The sequence below is a fragment of the Lissotriton helveticus genome, chromosome 9 (assembly GCF_964261635.1).
Source record: "Lissotriton helveticus chromosome 9, aLisHel1.1, whole genome shotgun sequence".
NCBI classification, from domain to species: domain Eukaryota; kingdom Metazoa; phylum Chordata; class Amphibia; order Caudata; family Salamandridae; genus Lissotriton; species Lissotriton helveticus.
The window spans coordinates 648,947,445-648,965,880 of record NC_136070.1 but is presented as its reverse complement, the minus strand read 5'-3'; the positions used below and the strand labels follow the sequence as shown (position 1 = coordinate 648,965,880).

Sequence of the window (18,436 nt, the reverse complement as noted above, 5' to 3'; positions counted from 1 at the left end):
AGAGTGGAAGTGGTGAGAAAAGAAATTAAGACAGGGAAGTGTTACACCAGGTAGTTCACAGTGCTTCACAACAACGGCTCTCCAAACCCTCTGCAGATCATTATAGATCTTATTGTTTCAAAGCTTTAACCCATTGCAGTTGATTTCTACAAAGGGAGTTGACTTATGAAATGATTCAGTGCACCTTTTGCTAAAGGCAGGTCGTGATTTATTGGACTAGATGAAGTGAATGGCTACTGCAACTGAGACTATAAGTAAAATACCAATCTATGAATACTACGGATTAGCACCAAATTCGTCAATTTGCTCTTAATGTGCAATGCATTGACACAAGTAAACTGTCAATCATGGCTTTAACAGCTTGGAAAGGCAGTGACCACATTCTCACACACACTCCCAGTTCACTGGTTGTCTGTCTTTCTGGTGCTCTCTACTCTTGCGCTCACAGTACCCTCCAGGGTCTATGTCACACACACAAGGATCCATCTCACCCTCACTTACTCTACCCACATGCCCTTCAACCAGGTACGCTTCAGTACGGTTCCGGTGACTGCACGGCCTGCCATGCAGTCACGTTCACACCACTTGCTCTCCCATTCACACTAGTCATCGACACCCGACTCCATGTCTCCTTTCTATCACATCCATCTCCTTGTCCCATATCAGAAATACAAACACTAATAAGAAACTGGGGTGAGTGCGCCACATCACTTTGGTCACTCTCTAATGGTGAGCGTTGTAGGAGTTTGTGTGGCACTGGAAGCATCTTGTGAAAGCTCCTCATGACTGCTTCAAGATTGGGAAGACTTTCATGGAATCTAGGTGTGTGAAGAACTGCTAACAAAAACTATGACATTAGAATCTCCATGTTAAAACAGGGCTAAAAAGCTCTTACGTGAACCTCAGCATGGAAAGCCCTATGTGGCATAGTTAATAGATTAAAAATCAGGAAACACAATTTCTAGGTAAGATACTAAACGCTGCATGCAAGTGTGGTTGTACAGCAAGAAATGTGTTTACACCCAATAGAACCGCACTCTTAATTCTGATTTTGTTCGTTTTTTTCCCCCCAGTCCTACATACAACATACCATTTTGCCTTTTGTGTTAAATTTCACCCTCCTTTTTTATTGGTTGAGTCGCACAGTAAGAAATACTGGTTTGGATCACTTGTTTATTTATGTATGCATTTGTTTATTTTATTACGCACTAACTTCCACAGAAGTAAGCGCAAAATACAATAATAGAATTACCTTCATATATACACGTCACAATAAAATTTGCATTTGCTTCACCTTGAATCAGACTAACAAAGACCAGAGGCAGGAATGGGCACAAAAACTACTTACCTGGTCCAGAAATTCAAGCTTCTTTTCCCTCTCGATGTTATGCTGCTGCTCTCGCAATTGCAACAGCTCCCGCATCTGCCCTTCCTGCAGCTGCAACTTCTTCTGGCTGAGCTCCCGCTGCAAGCTGTCCAGCTCCTTCAACATATCCTCCGAGGAACTGTTTAACCTGGAGTGGAGTTGGGTGAAAAGGGAATGTGTTCAAGAACTGTGCTCACAGATGCTGATTTGTAAAGTTGGTTGGAAGGTGTCCTCTGACACTTAGCTATTACCCAAGGCCTAAAGGAGGATCTCACATGCTGTCTTGGAAAGCACACAGGAGAACCAGAATGGTTGCTAACGGTACCTGAAATCCGCTATACTGCATGAGCACCCTATCTGCTGTAAGTCTCAAAAAAGTATACAAAAAAACATGGGTGGAATGCTTGACTTAACCTCAGCCACTGGTAATTAATTACTCTGGACTTCAGCCCAGTTCAGGCTGGACTGTTACTATTGGAGCAGGGTCAAGACTAATGTACATATAGCTTCGCCCAACCTGAGGTGGCATGGTGTTAAGAAATACTGACGGATTAGGATGCGGCCTCAAGTAATGGCCAGTGTCGGTCTTAGATTAACTCAAGATTCCACCCATCACGCTTTTGAATGCCTAAATCCTAAAGCATTCTTCAAAAGTCTACATTTGGAGGAGGCCAGAGGTGCACAGGTTAGTCAGATGTTTGTGGTGCCTTCCCTAATGAACAGTGCATGCTTTCCCAATCCTGCCATGCGGATGCCTACACAAGGTATTGCAACAAATTGAACAGCTACATTGTTTCTTTCGCCATGCTTGCATGACCCTAGTCTTTGTATTAAAAAATCTTCTTGTATTGGGCCCAGAGTTAGAACATTTAAAATACACTCATCTTTTGTTGGAAAAAAATTGCTAGCAGATTGCATCCTGCTTTGTCAAACATCCTGCCACTGTGACCACTTAGAACACAGCATGAAGTGGGGGTGGGGTTGGGAGGAGCTGGAGAGGCGACGCTACGTTGAAGAACTGCTTTAATGCAGGTAAACTGTCTATGGCATTAGGGACACACCTTTCAAAGTCAGAGTTTGCTCACACTGTCTATACGAGGAATCGGATTAAAATGTGTTGTGGTCCCCTTGGCATGAAGGCATCCTAAGCCATTCTGTCCTAAACCGCAGGGCTAGATGGAGTGGCCTCCGATGCTCCCTCATGAACTCTGAGCTAACCACAGTGGCATAACAAAAGATGAGGCCACTTTTCATAAATTGGTGGAGGGTCCGAAAAATGTACTTAGGCTGACTGCCTCACAGATATACGAAGGCCTTGGGTGCTGGCCTAGCATGCTTTTTTTTAAAGAAAATAAATGTTTCGGCCTGTCCTAGAGAAGCAGTGATCATTTCCCTATTGCTGTTGAGTTTAAAATAAATCCACCAAGGACTATAAGCAGGAAGAGTTAATTTGGTCAGTAAAATGAGATCAAATAAAACATAACCAGAAACATTGCACAGATTTAATGACATTGATATATCTAGCTGATATTTAAATATGTAGAAAGGCTTGAGTGGTATTGAATCATAGGAAAAGTGCTGTCTGGTGTCAATTTCAGATCTGTTGCTACCCCAACAGCTGCAGTTAGGGGCAAACGGGCAAGAGGTTGGTTCGGCATAGATTGGAAGGCAGATAGGCCTAGGTTAAGCAGAGTTTTTCTGTTTTATCTTTTGCTAAATTGTAATCTTGAAGAAAGATTCAATAAATATCTAATCAGCCTCAAAGAAACTGCGGCCAAGAAAAAGACTTGAGATGGATGAGGAAATTCAAAGTAGGGAAAAAAGGGAGGAAGCTTTGGTTGCTATTTGCAACAGGTCCAGCTTCCATGCAGTTTGCCAGGTATGGTGATTCCAGAAGTGGCACGGCTAGCTCAGCTAATCCTCTACAAGCAATGTCTTTCCCGTATCCATGATCAGCCATACTTTGTCAATCTGAAAATTGTTAATGAAAAGGAAGGAATCTGTCAAACCTTTATCAGTCTTTGAAACTGAGCATTGGTATGGGTCATGATGGGGTCGCTAGCACTGTTATTAAATAATGGTCTCTGTGACCCAAAATAGTATCATCCATTCTTCTCCTATATCTTAAGTTGAGGAGGTAGCCAAAAGCTCATTGATTTCACACAGCAAACTCCTTTTTAGGTCTCGAATTTGCTTAGGAGACATATTGTTTACATACAAGGGGCACAGAGCCCGCCTATTACTTACCATTGGTTGGCTTCATTATCATTCTCATTTCCTTGCATCTTGTTGGTCAGCACCTGCAAGTTTCACTACCTATTCCTGTGCTTGCCCCTTTCATGGAGGATCAACCAAGCATTGCTTCTTGTCAGCAGCCAGTGTCCTTCCACTGGTCACTGCTTCCATAGGCACTTTTTTCTTTATGTTGTAAGCACTCCAAAGAGGGCATGTGTTTGCACACAATCTCCCTTCCTCGAATTGTCCTTCTCCACGTTGTTGCTTGCCCGTCCCACTCTTGTGTTGTGGCCTTGTGGCTGTTCATTGTCCCATCCCACTTCCGCATTATTCCTTGACCCGTTCCCTCCTTTTCCTCCCTCCTGTCGTTGCTTGCCTGATCCCCATTTCAACGCCTGCGTTGCTATCCCATTGTCATTGCTCGCACTATCTCCCTCATGCGATACTGCTAGAGGCATTTCCATCATCTGTTCATCCTGTCATTGTTTCCCCTGTCCCCACTCACTCCTACCCTCGTCGTTGCTTGTCCCGTCCCCCTCCACTGCTTGCTCAGTAATACCACCCCCACTCACCCATTGCTTCTTGGCTTGTCCCCCGACTACCACCTGCCATTATTTCTTGTCCCTTCCCCGGTCTTGTCCTACTAGAAAAAAAGTGCTATCATGCAGCCAGAGCTGGAATCCTTAGTGCTTTTCTCCCTCTAAGAATTGGCAAAGCCAATAGGTCTATATCGTGCCCGGATAGCTTTTGGTCTTCGATGGAGACCTTTTACCAAACCTTCTCTCTGGTAACTTGCACCTAATTCGCCAGTGGTACTAGTCAATTAGATGTTTGGTTTATAGACTTCTGCACAGCTTTCAATTCTGTTGATTAGCTGCTCATCAGAAAAAAATGGATGTCGGGTCATTTGGATTTGATATAAAGACTGCACGGTGAAATTAAGTCGCAGGCCTATTTAGGTACTAACACTAACAAGATTATACATCCATACACCCCCCGACAGTTGCATGCTTTGGCTATATATTGTTCAGCTAACACTTTTCCTATAAATACACAACCCAGGTTCTGGTGTTCAGAAAGGACTCTTGGAACCTTTGGTAGAAGCTTCTAATGGTAGTCCATGAATACCATTACCAGGGACTGATAGTTCAACTCACCACATTCATCGAAGAGCACAACATCCTCTCCTCCTCACAATCCGGCTTCAGAAAAAAACACATTATGGAAACAGCCCTCCTTGCCGCAACAGAAGACATTGGTACCTTACTGGACAAAGGAGAAACAGCAGCCCTCGTCCTCCTCGACCTCTCAGCGGCGTTCGACACAGTCTCCCACTGCACCCTAATACGCAGACTCCATGATGCAGGGATCCTAGACAAGGCCCTCGACTGGATCCGCTCTTTCCTCTCCGGCAGAACGCAGAGGGTCAGACCTTTCCTTTCCTCTTAGACCCTACACCTACCACCTGCGGAGTCCCCCAGGGGTCCTCCTTCAGCCCTACGCTCTTCAACGTCTACATGGCTCCGCTCGCCCCCATCATCAGAACCTACGGACTCAACATTGTGTCATACGCAGAAGACACCCAACTCATCCTCTCCCTATCCAACGAACCCAACACCGCCAGACACAACTTTCGAGAAGGCATGGAAGCCTTCGCCAAATGGATGAAAAACAGCTGCCTACAACTAAACACAAACAAAACTGAAGTACTCATCATGGGCCCAAACCCAGACGCCTGGAACGACACCTGGTGGCCCCCCGCCCTCGGAAGCCTGTCCACCCGCACGGACCACGCACGCAACCTGGGAATTATCCTGGACTCGGAGCTCAAAATAGAACGCCAGATCAACTCCGTCTCGTCCTCGTGCTTCGACACCCTCTGCCTCCTACGCAAGACCTTCAAATGGATCCCCCTCGAAAACAGAAAGACCGTCACTCACGCCCTGGTCACCAGCAGGCTCGACTATGGCAACGCACTCTATGCCGGACTAAACAAAAACCGCACCCGCAAGCTACAGAACATCCAAAACTTCGCCGTAAGACTGGTCCTCAACCTGCCAAGCCACTGCCACATCTCCCAGCACCTGCGCACACTCCACTGGCTCCCCATCGAAGCGAAAGTCACCTTCAAGATGCTAACCCATGCTCACAAAGCCCTCCCCAACACAGGACCAGCATACCTGAACAGTTGACTCAAATTCCACACACCCCAAAGGACCCTACGATCAGCCCAGCTCTTCTACCCCGTGGTCCCCCGCACCAGAAAGACCAGACCGGGAGGCCGCTCCTTCTCCTTCCGCTTGGCCAGTGCCTGGAACGATCTCCCGCTCCACCTCAGATAGATAACATTGCTCCCCATCTTCGCAAGAAACCTCAAAACCTGGCTCTTCGACAGACCCCCTTATTGATTGACTGGAACATGCAAACCCTACCCCCCACCCACACACCCAGCGCCTTGAGACCCTTACGGGCGAGTAGTCGCGCTTAACAAACACCTGATTTGATTTGAAGGTTATTGTGAGGAGCGAACGGGAAATTTGCAAGGTGAAAGGTACTTTCAACCATGAGGGAGCTTGTTCAATAATGGTCACTTTAAAATCAGACAATTGGAAAATAACACAATTTCTACCATGCGGGGTCCAATTTATGATGCTGAGGGTGAGCTAAATCTGACCAGATTGAAGGGTAAGTGTTTAAAGTATACATTATCACACCTGGCAGCAATGGTGGCCGAGGTCTTGTGTCTAGAAATACTGTTTGTGTTAAGTAGCAGAGGTGAACTTGCAAAGCGGCACTTTATCAGCACTTGATCTGTTCACCGTATACCAACCCAAAATTAATAATTGCAACTAAACTTTTTCTTTTCATGAACATAGATCATGAAAACCATCTTAGTCTATCCTGGCATGCATACACTTGCTAGGCTGTTCCTCAATGGACTACGCTCTGTAGGACCAATTAAGTCTGAACAAAAGTGATTTAAAAATCTGTATCAGTTGCTGCGTATCCCATGACCACAGTTGCCGCAAAGAGAAGAGCTCTTTAAATCCATGTGTTATGACGGGGTGGGAATACGTTCTAATTCATACCTACTTGTTGTGCTTAATTTAAATCTTCAACGTCACCGCTAAAGCTGAGTTTGAGTCTTTCGCTAAAGAGACCCAGAGGAAATTGGAATACTCGCTCACGTAAATGGGACGTGTAGCTGCAACACAGGAGTAAAAAACACATTTCTATTAATTTGCCCATTAATCCTGGAGTGGAGCACTTATTTTGATTCCAATTTTCTGCACATCTTGACTTTGAGCAGTAAAAGAATCAATAATTACAATGGTTAACTGCGCTGAAGCCTCCGTACCGCTTTTCAGTGACTAGGTTTTTACTAAGTATCCAGGATGTTTTCTTAGGTGCGATTGTGTGTTTTAACTGTTAACGTCTAAAATGCATCGGTTTATATTTGAGCAGTAGGTTAACTACTCTCCTGCTTGTTTTTATGGAGTCTGAATTCAACAAATTAATATTTGATTGATATTAGATGGAGAAGGAGCCCTGGCACCACAGCGACACTACTCTTTTGGATCCTGGCTTAAATTTTCATTTACATCCCCTGGACATGACAGGAATGCACTGGCCCGTGGCATAGAGAAGGTGAGACCCTTTCCAATGTCCTTGCTGCATGAAGTGTATTGTTTCTTCAACAGAAGAATGCTGGTAGGTACTTTGACAGACCATGAGGTGGAAATGCAGTGCTCAGAACCATCTAAATACTCTTGAGAAGGACTCTCACTTCCTGCTCCCTAAAAACCACGCCTATTTACATACCTGGTGCATCAGAGGGCTACATTTACTTTTTCCTCGGCTGATTTTAGTAATGGTCAGACTCTGGATATCGGTGCTTAGTCATAGAAGACATCAATTCGGACAGTGGTTGGCTGAGATTTCTACTAATGTCAGTACGTTACAGGTTCTACAGAAACCGGCAGTGCAAGGAGTCTATACCCTATCAAAGACTGCCCATCAGTGACGGCTGGTGCAGGTAAGGGCGGTGGGGGTGGAGGGGAGAACATCAGACAAGGACAAGGGAAAATAAAGTAATAAGAAAAAATAAGAAAACCACTAACCTTGCGCTTGCTACATCCCTGCGATGCGGCATGGTAAGTGCTTTTCTTTTTTTTTTCATTTTATTTTCCCTCGTCGTCATATGTGAACCCCCCTCCCCGTCCCCGTCCAACCACTCTCACCTGAACCAGAAATCACTGCTGCCCACATCTTATCAGTAGGCCAAAAACTGCACAGATGTCAGCTGGCCACTCAAGTTGATTGGTAATGCACATTAATACATGAAACAAAGTGTGTGTCTCGTTATTGCTGAGGTCAATGAGTAAAATTTGGAGTTGCCCTCAGAGTGTTCCTTTCCAGTAATTACAGTCATGGTGGAATTGGTTTCTCAATATATTAGACTTCAACAACAGCTATTTTTATTCATGAAAACATTAAAGCCCTATTTGAGTTACTATCTGGCTTGTCTTGGCTCCCTGTCACCTTTCAGCTTTTTAACCCATTTACATTTACTTACCTCTGGCCCTTTAAACAGATTTAGTTGTTTCATCACAGTAGTATTTTACCCCAAAAAATCACAATATGCATATATAGCGGGGATTTAGTCAAGAGGCTTCCGTCATCGGTCTGTAACATTACCATTCATATTTTGCTTCCGCCCAACACAGCGTATAGCATGGACAATTGGCTCCCTTCATTTTGAGTGACAGCACAAAGCCAGTGCACATCTGTCTCCAAATGGTTCCTTTCTCTTTAGTAACACAGATGAGGAAGCGTCAATGCAAATACAAATTCATAGATGAAAGATGTACTAAATAGCTTGGTTCAAAATCTCTGAGGGGTGCTCAGGAGAACACCCAGGCCTGAATGGAGATATTGTACACTCCGCAATAACTTTTGCCTGCACTGTTTGGGGACAGTCATTTATAAACCACACAAACACAAAAATGTTTTGAACACTAGTGCTCAGCAATGAACATCTGCAGAGAATACTAACCCTCGCCTCGAGAACTTGAGCTTGTTCTCAATCTTGATGGAGCGCCGTTGGCTGTCGCTCTGGAACTCGTTAATGCGGCTGTTCTGCTCCTTGTTAAGGGCCGAGATCTTCTTCATGTGCTTCCTCTTCAGCTCCTTGAGCTCCTTATACTGCTTCTTCACCAGCTTCACGTAGGCCTTGTGCTGCTTCAGCTCCTCCACCGACTGCGCGCTCACCTCTGGAAGGAAGTACAGGGCATTGCGTGAAAGGTGTGCTTTGCTTGGAAGGAGGTGCAGGATAAGACTAAGAATGCACACTTGCAGACAGTGTGGGCCATATTACAGATGGGGTGCATTTTCCTGAATTACGCTGGGTGCACCTTTCAAAATGTGCACCCAGAGCAATCCAGAAAAATAAACCGCATCACGGTCAATGTGCTGCCCTTGGGGCAGTGCATTCATGTGAAAAACTGAGTGGCTGCTTTATAGCCACTCTGTGTTTTTACAGTGCGAGCGGCAACCCGCCTGTACTTTTAAAGGGGATTAGAGAGCATCTTTCAGGCAGGTGCAGTCCGAGACTGCACCCGCTTGCAAGGATATGTCTGTGGGGGGCCATGGGACCCGCTTCAACTACTCCAGAAGGCTGTCATCAGGGAGAACACTGATGCGCACTGTCTAGGGTGACCAACTGGCATGGGTGCAAATTCAGAATGGTGAGTGTAAAAATTCAGGACAAAGGGTAACAATTCAGGACAAAAATGTAGGACAAAAGGTCAAAAATTTGGGCAAAACTTCGGGACAAAAGGTACGTGTTACAGACCACATCAGTGCCATTGTGAGATGTAAAGCAGCACGCACAGGATGTAGCTAATTGGGACCGGCAGTGCTGGACTAGAATGCAGTCCTCCGAGTGGCCAGCTTTATGTGTCAGATCGCTTCAGGTTTTCAATGTCTGTTCAGCTGGTGATGACTTGCATAGGGGCTGGTACAGTAATGAGTGATGGATAAGACCCATAGCAGACAGGTCTTGTGTGAGGGAAAGAGCATTAAGCAGGAAAAAGGAGTTATTAACCAGCCTTCATGACCTATAATAGGCTGCACACTACTAAGCTTTATGGTATCATTGTGTGTCAGAGTGATTAGTTAGGAGTTGACATTACTATATTATGACCTGGCTAATGGCTAGCCATATATCAGCCCTCCTTATTTTACCTGTATATTGGAAATAGTAGTGTTTGGCCTGCAATACGGCATGGGCGCAGAGGCAAAGGGATTCCCTCATTTGCATGGTTCATGCCCCATGCAAATGAGGGAACACCCTCTAAAGATAGTGCTGGCCCTTTATGTGCACCAGCACTAATGGTATTACAGAAGGGGCCGCACAAGCGTCTGTGGCCCCTTCTGTAATACCAAAGCACTAAGGGGGCGCGCAGAGCGGGCACAAACGCCTGGTGCGCCCTCGGGGAACTTTCATAATAAGGCCCCAGGATTATAAAAGGCTGTTAGCCCCTTCCTTACCAGGAGTGAAGTAATGAGCACACACTTGGACCTCTGCAATTGACAAGAACAGAGCTGCATCTGTACTTAAGATTGAACAAAATTTTAAATAGTTTTAAAAGACAGATCAGAGTTGCGTCTAAAGGACACGATCTGAGATCGGGGAGCAGAGAGACCACAGCAATGACTTAGAGGTGGTAGGTAAGGACGCACACCAGTGTCTGAGACAAGAGTGGCAGGAGCTGGGGGGGGGGGGGTGGTGCGTGGTAGCACGGCTAAATGTAGAATGTTGGAGCATCTCTGAAAGGTGTTGCTGTAGGTGAGATAAAATGCGCTCTTTAAATCAATCGAAGCGTGATAGCACTGAGAAGGAAATGGCGAGTGATAGATGGGGGTGCAGGGTGAGAGAGAGGATAGGAAAGAAGCTGTCAGAGGAGAACGACAAGAGATGGAGGAAGCAGTGCATTGCTGGGCTGCTGTCAGGGTGCAGAATTAGGCTGAGAACGAAATGGTGTTAGATGAAAGGGGTACAGTGGTAGATGAAAGGGGTGCAGTGTTACAAGTAGCGCTAGGTGGAGGTGCCTAGAAGGGGCTAGTATAACTGAATAGACCCCATTCCTGAAAGACAATCTTCACACTGACTGTCCACGTACCCACGATGTGAACTCCGTGCGGGCCTCCCTTTGGTAAAAAAGCAGGCTAGATTTTTACAGAGAATTTCTTATTTTCCCGCGAAATTGTGTGTATTGAACCCGTAAGAAAGAGAATCTTATCACCCAAAACCAGACCTTGAAGTTCATCACGTGCGCATCGTTTTGTTCTTTTCTAAAGTCAGTTTATACAGGTAATGGAATATACACTGGATTAAAGATTACTTTTCCTGGTCATCGGAAGTCTCCTTGAAAGGTGCGACAAGAATAGAAAACCCCAACCTACAGTTCCATTGTCCACGAGCCCTTTTCAACTGCGCAGCAGCCACGCGCAGCTCAGCGGGGTGGCGCGCGCTCCTTCTCGGCAGCCGACAAACCGCCAGTAATCCGCTCAATCATAGAATGTGCTGGAAGCCTCGGGCGGAGCAGGAATCTCTGAACAGCTGCTATCTTTCAACCCAGTCTTCCCCTCAAGAACCAGACATCCCTCAGATTTCTTTCTGCGTCGACCTCTCAAAAGCGTGTCACTCATTCTTCGAACATGACTTCAAAAAATGTGACAATCTTTCGCCAGTGGGAAAAGAAAATGGGAAACAGGCGCGCTTCATGCAGTGGAGCAACACAGTTACTTTTATGTATAACGAGGACAAATGTAATTGCCAATCGTACTGCTTGGAAAACAATTTTTGGGAGCCTGCTGCCAGCATTCATTTGGTGAGAAACCATGGCACTTGCAAATTCAGGAAAGGCCTCACAAGTCGGTGTTGTTTAGGTAAAGGGGAACTAGACATACATTTATGGACCAGTATCACAGGAGAGGAGGCATAGAAGTGTTGAAGCGGTGCAAAGGAATAACAAAAGGAGACATCTTGTCACATCTGATCCATGGAATCGTTTCCCATTATAGGAAAAGACATACTAACAAAACCACCGACTTAAAATTTTATGAAAATTCAAGAATCACTCATTTTCATTTCCTACATAATTATGTGTTATCATAAAAATATTGAATCTGGGTGGATCTTTTGATATAATTAACCGAGACCCATATCACACGTGTATGCCTTCTTCATTACTATTTGCGCTCACGTAACCGCTAGATGTGACACAAGCATTGGTTTTGGTTCTATCGTCTGCAGTCTGAGTTGACCCGAGATAGCTACGGGCATTAAACGGTGCACATGCTGTTGTCTTGGCCTTTTCCCATTCTGCCTCCCTTGTTCTACAACAACATTCTGGCTCACCCCCTACAAGCTCCTCATTACTCCTTTCTCTTAAGAACTCGGTATAGACAGGACATGTACCACAACCTCTCCTGCACCAGCAGCACTAACGGTACCCTATCCTCAGGTGCGTGTGCGCCAGGTGGTGTTCGCTTCCACTGTGGACACTTAAGAGAGTTGTAATGAGGGAGCGGGCCTCCTGATCAGGACTTGACTTGGTTCAGTTGATAACACTTAGTTGAAATGACTGATTCTCCGTCTCCACAATGAGCCAGGAGGTTCTACGTCTCCACAATGAGCCAGAGAGCTGCTGACATGGAGTCTGCCAAAGATGTACGACTTGCATTGGAAGATTACATCCAAGGAACATAGGATGGTATGTGATAGAACTTAATATCACAGAACATTCAGTACTAATTCGTCATTACTATCGATACTATCCACATGATCCCCAGCCAGCACAGTGGGCACATGGGTCCATCCTCAGTAGTACAACAGGTGCACCAGGGAGTCATGTTCACACCTCTTACAGTCCACTATGTGACCAATGACAGAGAATGTACAGCCATTTACCATATGAAAATCTGACCAGCCCTAATCATGTGATGTGGCTTAGCAGTGACCTGAAGCAAAGCAAGGTCTGCCTCAAGCCAGATGCAGGATAATAGGGCTACGGTTCTGCAAGTGCAACAATGTGCTGTTGGGTAAAGTTGCAGCTGACAACACCGTGAAGCAATTCCTGATGGACACGATAAGCCAGGTTCCGAAGATTTTTCCCAGGGACTTTGAATTAATGCTGAACAGCAAAACAAACAACTTGCTGATGGTGATCTACCTTGCAGCCCTGACAGGCTGAAATTTCATGCAGTGAGAAACTGTTGGCCAATTAAAGGTGATAGAGAAAGTCCTTGGTCATGTTCAGACTGGTAACAAGATGGCAGCTAATATTTGGGTTGCTTCTTCATTTGTACAAGGAGCAATTTCCCCAGATTTGACTCGCCTATTCCCGGCTGTGAGTTGAGAGGAGTGAGATGGGTGATTCTATGCAGGCACCATGCTCATGGAAGGAAAGGGTTTCACAGGATGTTTCTTGCAAGCTACCTGGTTTAGAATAACTCTCTCCTCTAGTTCATTAAACGCGTTGAATTGGAATAAAAAGGTTCCATTAATAATAAATAAATAAAAACACACAATAATCACCTCTCCTCCTCCTTTCACGTTTGACCCTCTGTAGCGAAGGCAATAGTGGCGAAAATCTCCATGGCCCGCTCCCCACTGCGTTGTAAACAATGGCTGCATGGCCTGACCTGAAGTGCTGTAGGTCCACATCTGACAGAGCTCTGCCGAGAACTCTACAGCCAGGGACAAGACAGTCAAATGACATCCAACTCTTCTTTCCATCTGCCCTTACAACTCCTATGAAAGGACAGGCAATCGTACTTACTGAAAAATTGGGAGAATGGAAAGAATTGCCTTTTTCTCTCTTACAGGACAAACCAACACCCAGTATAATGCAGTGGAAAAACATATTGTATATACCCACTGACACATAACTAGACCTAACCGCAAACAAGTCCACCTAGACTCTGGTCAGTAACTCAAAGAAAATGTAGAGCAAAACTAGATATATTTCTTCTTCATCTTACATCAACAGAACACATTAGACATATCCCACGACTTCTGAATTAAAAAAACCTACCACCCAGTAAAATAAGATTGGGTAATTGTGGCCACCTAAACAGCACATTTAGATATATTTATATATTTTTAAACAGGCACATTACAGATACATTCATATTCACCAATACATCAATAGAACACATTAACTACAACCCCTGGAACTGTCACATGCACAAGAAAGATCCAAAATCATATAGCTAGCTTAATGTTGCCACCTTAAAAAGACATCCATAAACTCTCTCCAACCTACATATCAACATTCTGAAAAAGTTAACCACAATAAATCCCATTCATACTCATATAACTGAATCTAAGCTATTTTATCAGGTAATGATACATTCTAACTGAAAAATGACCCAAGTCAAGCTATGGACAGCTGTCGACGCCAACAAAATGATAGAAACAGCAAAGTCCTTCAGTATTTGCAACCATGCATTTAGTGCACTGCAGACATCCATGACATTATATAGTGGGCCACCATTCAATAATGAAAAAACACTAAACGAACAATTCATTAATCCGGTTCTAAAGGGATAAGATCCATTATGATGTGTTACCAGAGAACAACAAACACCAACCAATAAAATGTCAAGACAACCATGATTAGTTGAGAATCCTAGATTTGAAGTGAATGCCCAACATGCAAAACCTATTCACCCTTGCAGAATACCTCAAAATCACCTGTGTTTACATTTTGAAAAAATGTACGTTTTATTCCAATTCTTCTGTGCCTCTCACATCCATTGACATCATGTACTCTGCGATTTTTGACCTTCAGTCAACAAAGAGATAAACAGTACGAGTCGTTTATGTTGTACTATGGGAGATAGAGAAGGTAGCAACACTAAGAAAGGACTACAGACACCAAGTAGCCATATTGAACCAAGTAAGAATATACAACAGTTTACAACCGTGATCTCTCACTATCGACCCTAGTCAACAAAGTGGTTTCCCCGACATCTTCATGTTGAATGGAATGAAAAAGATCAACAATCATTCCAGTCCTCTCCCTCTCACTGCAAATTACTCCCTACAGTCATTCTACCACAAATTCATGTTGATGGCAATCATGCTCTCAATCCAATTTTCATCTGGGCAGGATAAGAGCATAAAAGGCTGGGCTGAAGTCTAGCACTCAATTCTTTCCCTGGTACCAGCTCTTCCGCTATGGTGGAGGAGTGTTGCCCCCCGTGCCAGCAGTCTCAAAACGTAAAAAATAAAACGATAATAAAACATATCTACCATCTTTTTTTTTCCCTCTGAGGGCCGAGTCTTCGGGCACTGCTGTCATGATGGCTGTCACAGAGGGGTAGTAGTGATATCAGTGCACATGTCAGGTGGGCTGGCCATCTTAGGACGGCTAAGCCGACATGTGCACTGAGCATTCTCAAACCCGAGCTGCGCTGCCGGGTTGGAGACAGCAGGCACAGACTTCCTGTCTCTCTGGGAGCGTTAATCAAAGGCGCTCAGGCCAATCCTGATGCTGCTCTCATGCTGGCGGCAGCAGCATGAGAGCAGTGTCTGAACTGGCCACAGGGAAGTCTAGGAGTCTATGCCTGCAGTGGACTGGAGCCAGAGAGGAGCAGAAGAGCGGCCATGCGGCAGGTGAGTAATATGTTTTCGTGTTTTGTTGTGTGTTATGTCCCCAAGCCGCCCCACTACTTTGGTTTGACACTGGCCACTGCTGCCTGGTACACAAATCAATCCAGGAATATGAGACAAAATACCAACAGAGCAAATAACAACTGTACCAGCCCAATTCCAACCTCAGATCACAATCATCAACTAGATGCAGTAGCCACGGAGAGAGTACTGCACATTCCCTAGTTAAATCCCAATTGTTCAGCATAGCAAGTGCTAAACCCGCAGTGACCCACCACTGAAAATGCCACAAATACAGTTAATGCTTCTTACACAATAAAAGAGGGGATTGTCAGACTGTTAACACAATAATCAAATATAGCAGTACACCAGATCTAACCTACAAACATAAATGAGTTGAGAATAACAATTATTTATATTGGTATACTAATTCATTTTTTTTAATTTTCAAGGCCAGTGAAGTTACAAGAGGCTATTAAATCCTTGCAAGAAGTGGACACATTTTTTGTCAAAAATGACTTTATCAATGCTCCAACAAACATAATAAAAATCAACAATTACACAGTCGCAAAAATCCTAATCTTCTATACAAAACCTTTCTAATTATGGATGAACTTACCAGTAGTGCTAATTTCTTCTGAGGGCTCATGATCCTCTTTCTGGCATTGCTGTTGACAACATGTGGAACTAGAAGGGTGTGTCAACGACTTGCAAGGATTTAACAGGCTCTTGTAACTTAACTATCATTCAAAATAAACGACTGAATGCGTACCCTGAAATAAAGAACTAACTCTTAACTCATTTAAGTTTAATACATCTGCTGTACATTGTATTATCAGATCAGAATTATAACTCTTCGCTAAAACAACTCATCTGTTCTGCTCGAAATGTTGCCCTCGCCACATCTGTTCTCAAAATGTACTTTTGAAACACAATTTTCTAGGGACTCAACATTCAATAAACAACCTGAAGGCTCAATGGCTCCATTATTTAGTGACTACCCTTATTTCATGTGGTCAAAAAACTCTAATTTTACAAATTAATGATCAATAGTAGTTGAAAGATACTGAACAGTGACATTTTTCCTCAGAGCAACACATTTCTCCCGGATCACAGAATGTCAATGAATCATCTGAATTTAGACCACATTGCTACTAACAGATTTCTTGCAAGTTGTTTCAGTTCTCTCAGACTGGGCCTCGACAAAGTCGAGAGAGTCTGATCAACCTTAAATCTACTGCTCCTATGCAATCTGTTTTTGCCAAAGAAGCAAAGGACATGCAACAACCAAGTGTCTTTTTATATATGGGGGGAAAACAGCAGTGGGTGGCATGAGGCATGAAAACCCATCCATGCTGGAGTATCAAATGTCAACGGAAGCAGTGTAATGTCCTCTAAGATAGCTGATGCGCTATTCACAGTCGTAAACACTGTCACGCAAGAGTGATGGACTGTCTGCCATGCCTGTAGTGGAATGGGTCAATACACAATGCAACTAAACAGTACAAGACAGCATGCTTTAAAACAGTGGTTGCTTAACCGATGGTCCTTTGACCCCTGGTCGTCTGTGAAGCCCACTCAGAGGGTCCACCACTACTTAGCTAATTAATAAAGTGTATATGAATAAATAAACAAAATGTACAATTGAAAACTTAAAGCAGTTCTGGAACATGTGATGGAATTTGAAATTGGAGGCTAAAAATTAAGTTACTCTTCCTCAGGTTGATTCGTGTGAGCAGTGCAAGTGCATCAAACAGAATATTGTATGAACAATGAAGGGGCCTAAGTTGAATTTAGAAAGCTCCAACCTGCCGATTAAAATTTAGATTTGTTTTTGTATTGGTTTGTGAATTAAATAAAGTATTTCAACTTTGTTTTTTTATTTGATGAATGCTTGTATTTGTACTTTTTGTATACTGTTTTGCGGTTTAAAATTGTTGAAAATACTTAGGCCGGGACCCCCAGTTTTCAGTAATGACTCATTGGGGGTTCCCGGATTCCAATAATGAATTCAGTGGGAGTCCCAGAGTTCCAGTAATGATTAAGTAGGGATTTGTAGAAGTGCAAATGTTAAGAACCACTGCTTTAAAACATACCTAAACCCACCTGCTTACTCACTGTTTACCCAATAGCACTCTATTATCAAATTCCAAAACATAAAATTGCGATAAGAATAAACCAAAAAATGTTGTCCTAATAATGTTATGGAACATTGAACTAGTATTCTAATAATATAAGGTATACAATAACAGGGGCGCTAGGTGGCGCACGACCAAGATGGCCACAAGCCTGTGAGGCTCTGGACACTTGGCTCATTGATCCGACTTTTATCCTGGATTAAGTGATCACAGCACGACCCCCCTACATTGGAATGGCCTCCTGATGATGTTTGCTGTCAGGGGCTAAGAAATCAACCCTTGAACGTGCCTCCCGCCGCAGCTCCACGCTGAAGAAACTCACCGCGGCTGGTGACGACATCCGGCGGTGACCTGCGGCCGGCTGCGCTGCCTGGAGGAGGGACGGGGACTCACACATGGCGGGTAGGCCCGGGATACTGTCATCGCCCTCCCCGCTTCTGAGACCCGGAGCCTCCTGCAGCCCTGCCAAGTGTCACGCATCAGGCGTGAAGCTAACGCATTTCAGTGAGGTGGTCCGCATCACCGCACTGAAATGCTAAGTCACGCATATAAGGGCCTGTGCCTATCAAGCGATGTTCTTTTAAAACACTAGAGTCAGTGGTACAGGCAGGCCTCCCGCACTGCAGAGGAGACTTCATGTGGGCTGGGTTCTGAGTTGGGGCGCTTGCTACAAAGTAACAACAGTATTGAATCGCACTTTCACTTTCATGAGTTCACGGCCCGGGCAGCAACTGAACTCTGAAATGGCTCCAGGCTGGTCTTGATGAGGTCACAGCCGGCGCGGTAAGAAATCCTGTGCCTGCTGCATCACGCGCGCCCGACCCAGCTGTCTCACCACGGACCGGGCGGTGGCAGAGTCACTTAGAACACCCGGGCAGACTGCAGTGCCCGGAGATGTTCTTTTGCGGCCCCAGAGCACCAGGAACTGTGCAGCGAGCTGAGCTGGCCGGCATGAGCGAGCCTGATTCAGGCCGCAAGTTACTCACACAACCCGGAGAGGCTAGCTAGGAC

At 44.7% G+C, this 18,436-nt stretch overlaps 1 protein-coding gene across 1 annotated transcript in view; it reads right to left on the bottom strand.

The window, feature by feature from the left end:
• The window catches only part of PLCB3 (phospholipase C beta 3), a 585,337-nt gene that overhangs the window by 21,515 nt on the left and 545,386 nt on the right, over positions 1 to 18,436 (bottom strand). The window contains exons 27-28 of the mRNA XM_078660740.1: positions 8,658 to 8,874; positions 1,349 to 1,514 (exon numbers count right to left, since the gene is read on the bottom strand). Of these exons, the coding sequence (XP_078516866.1) occupies positions 1,349 to 1,514; positions 8,658 to 8,874 (383 nt within the window). The remainder of the gene's footprint in view (positions 1 to 1,348; positions 1,515 to 8,657; positions 8,875 to 18,436) is intronic.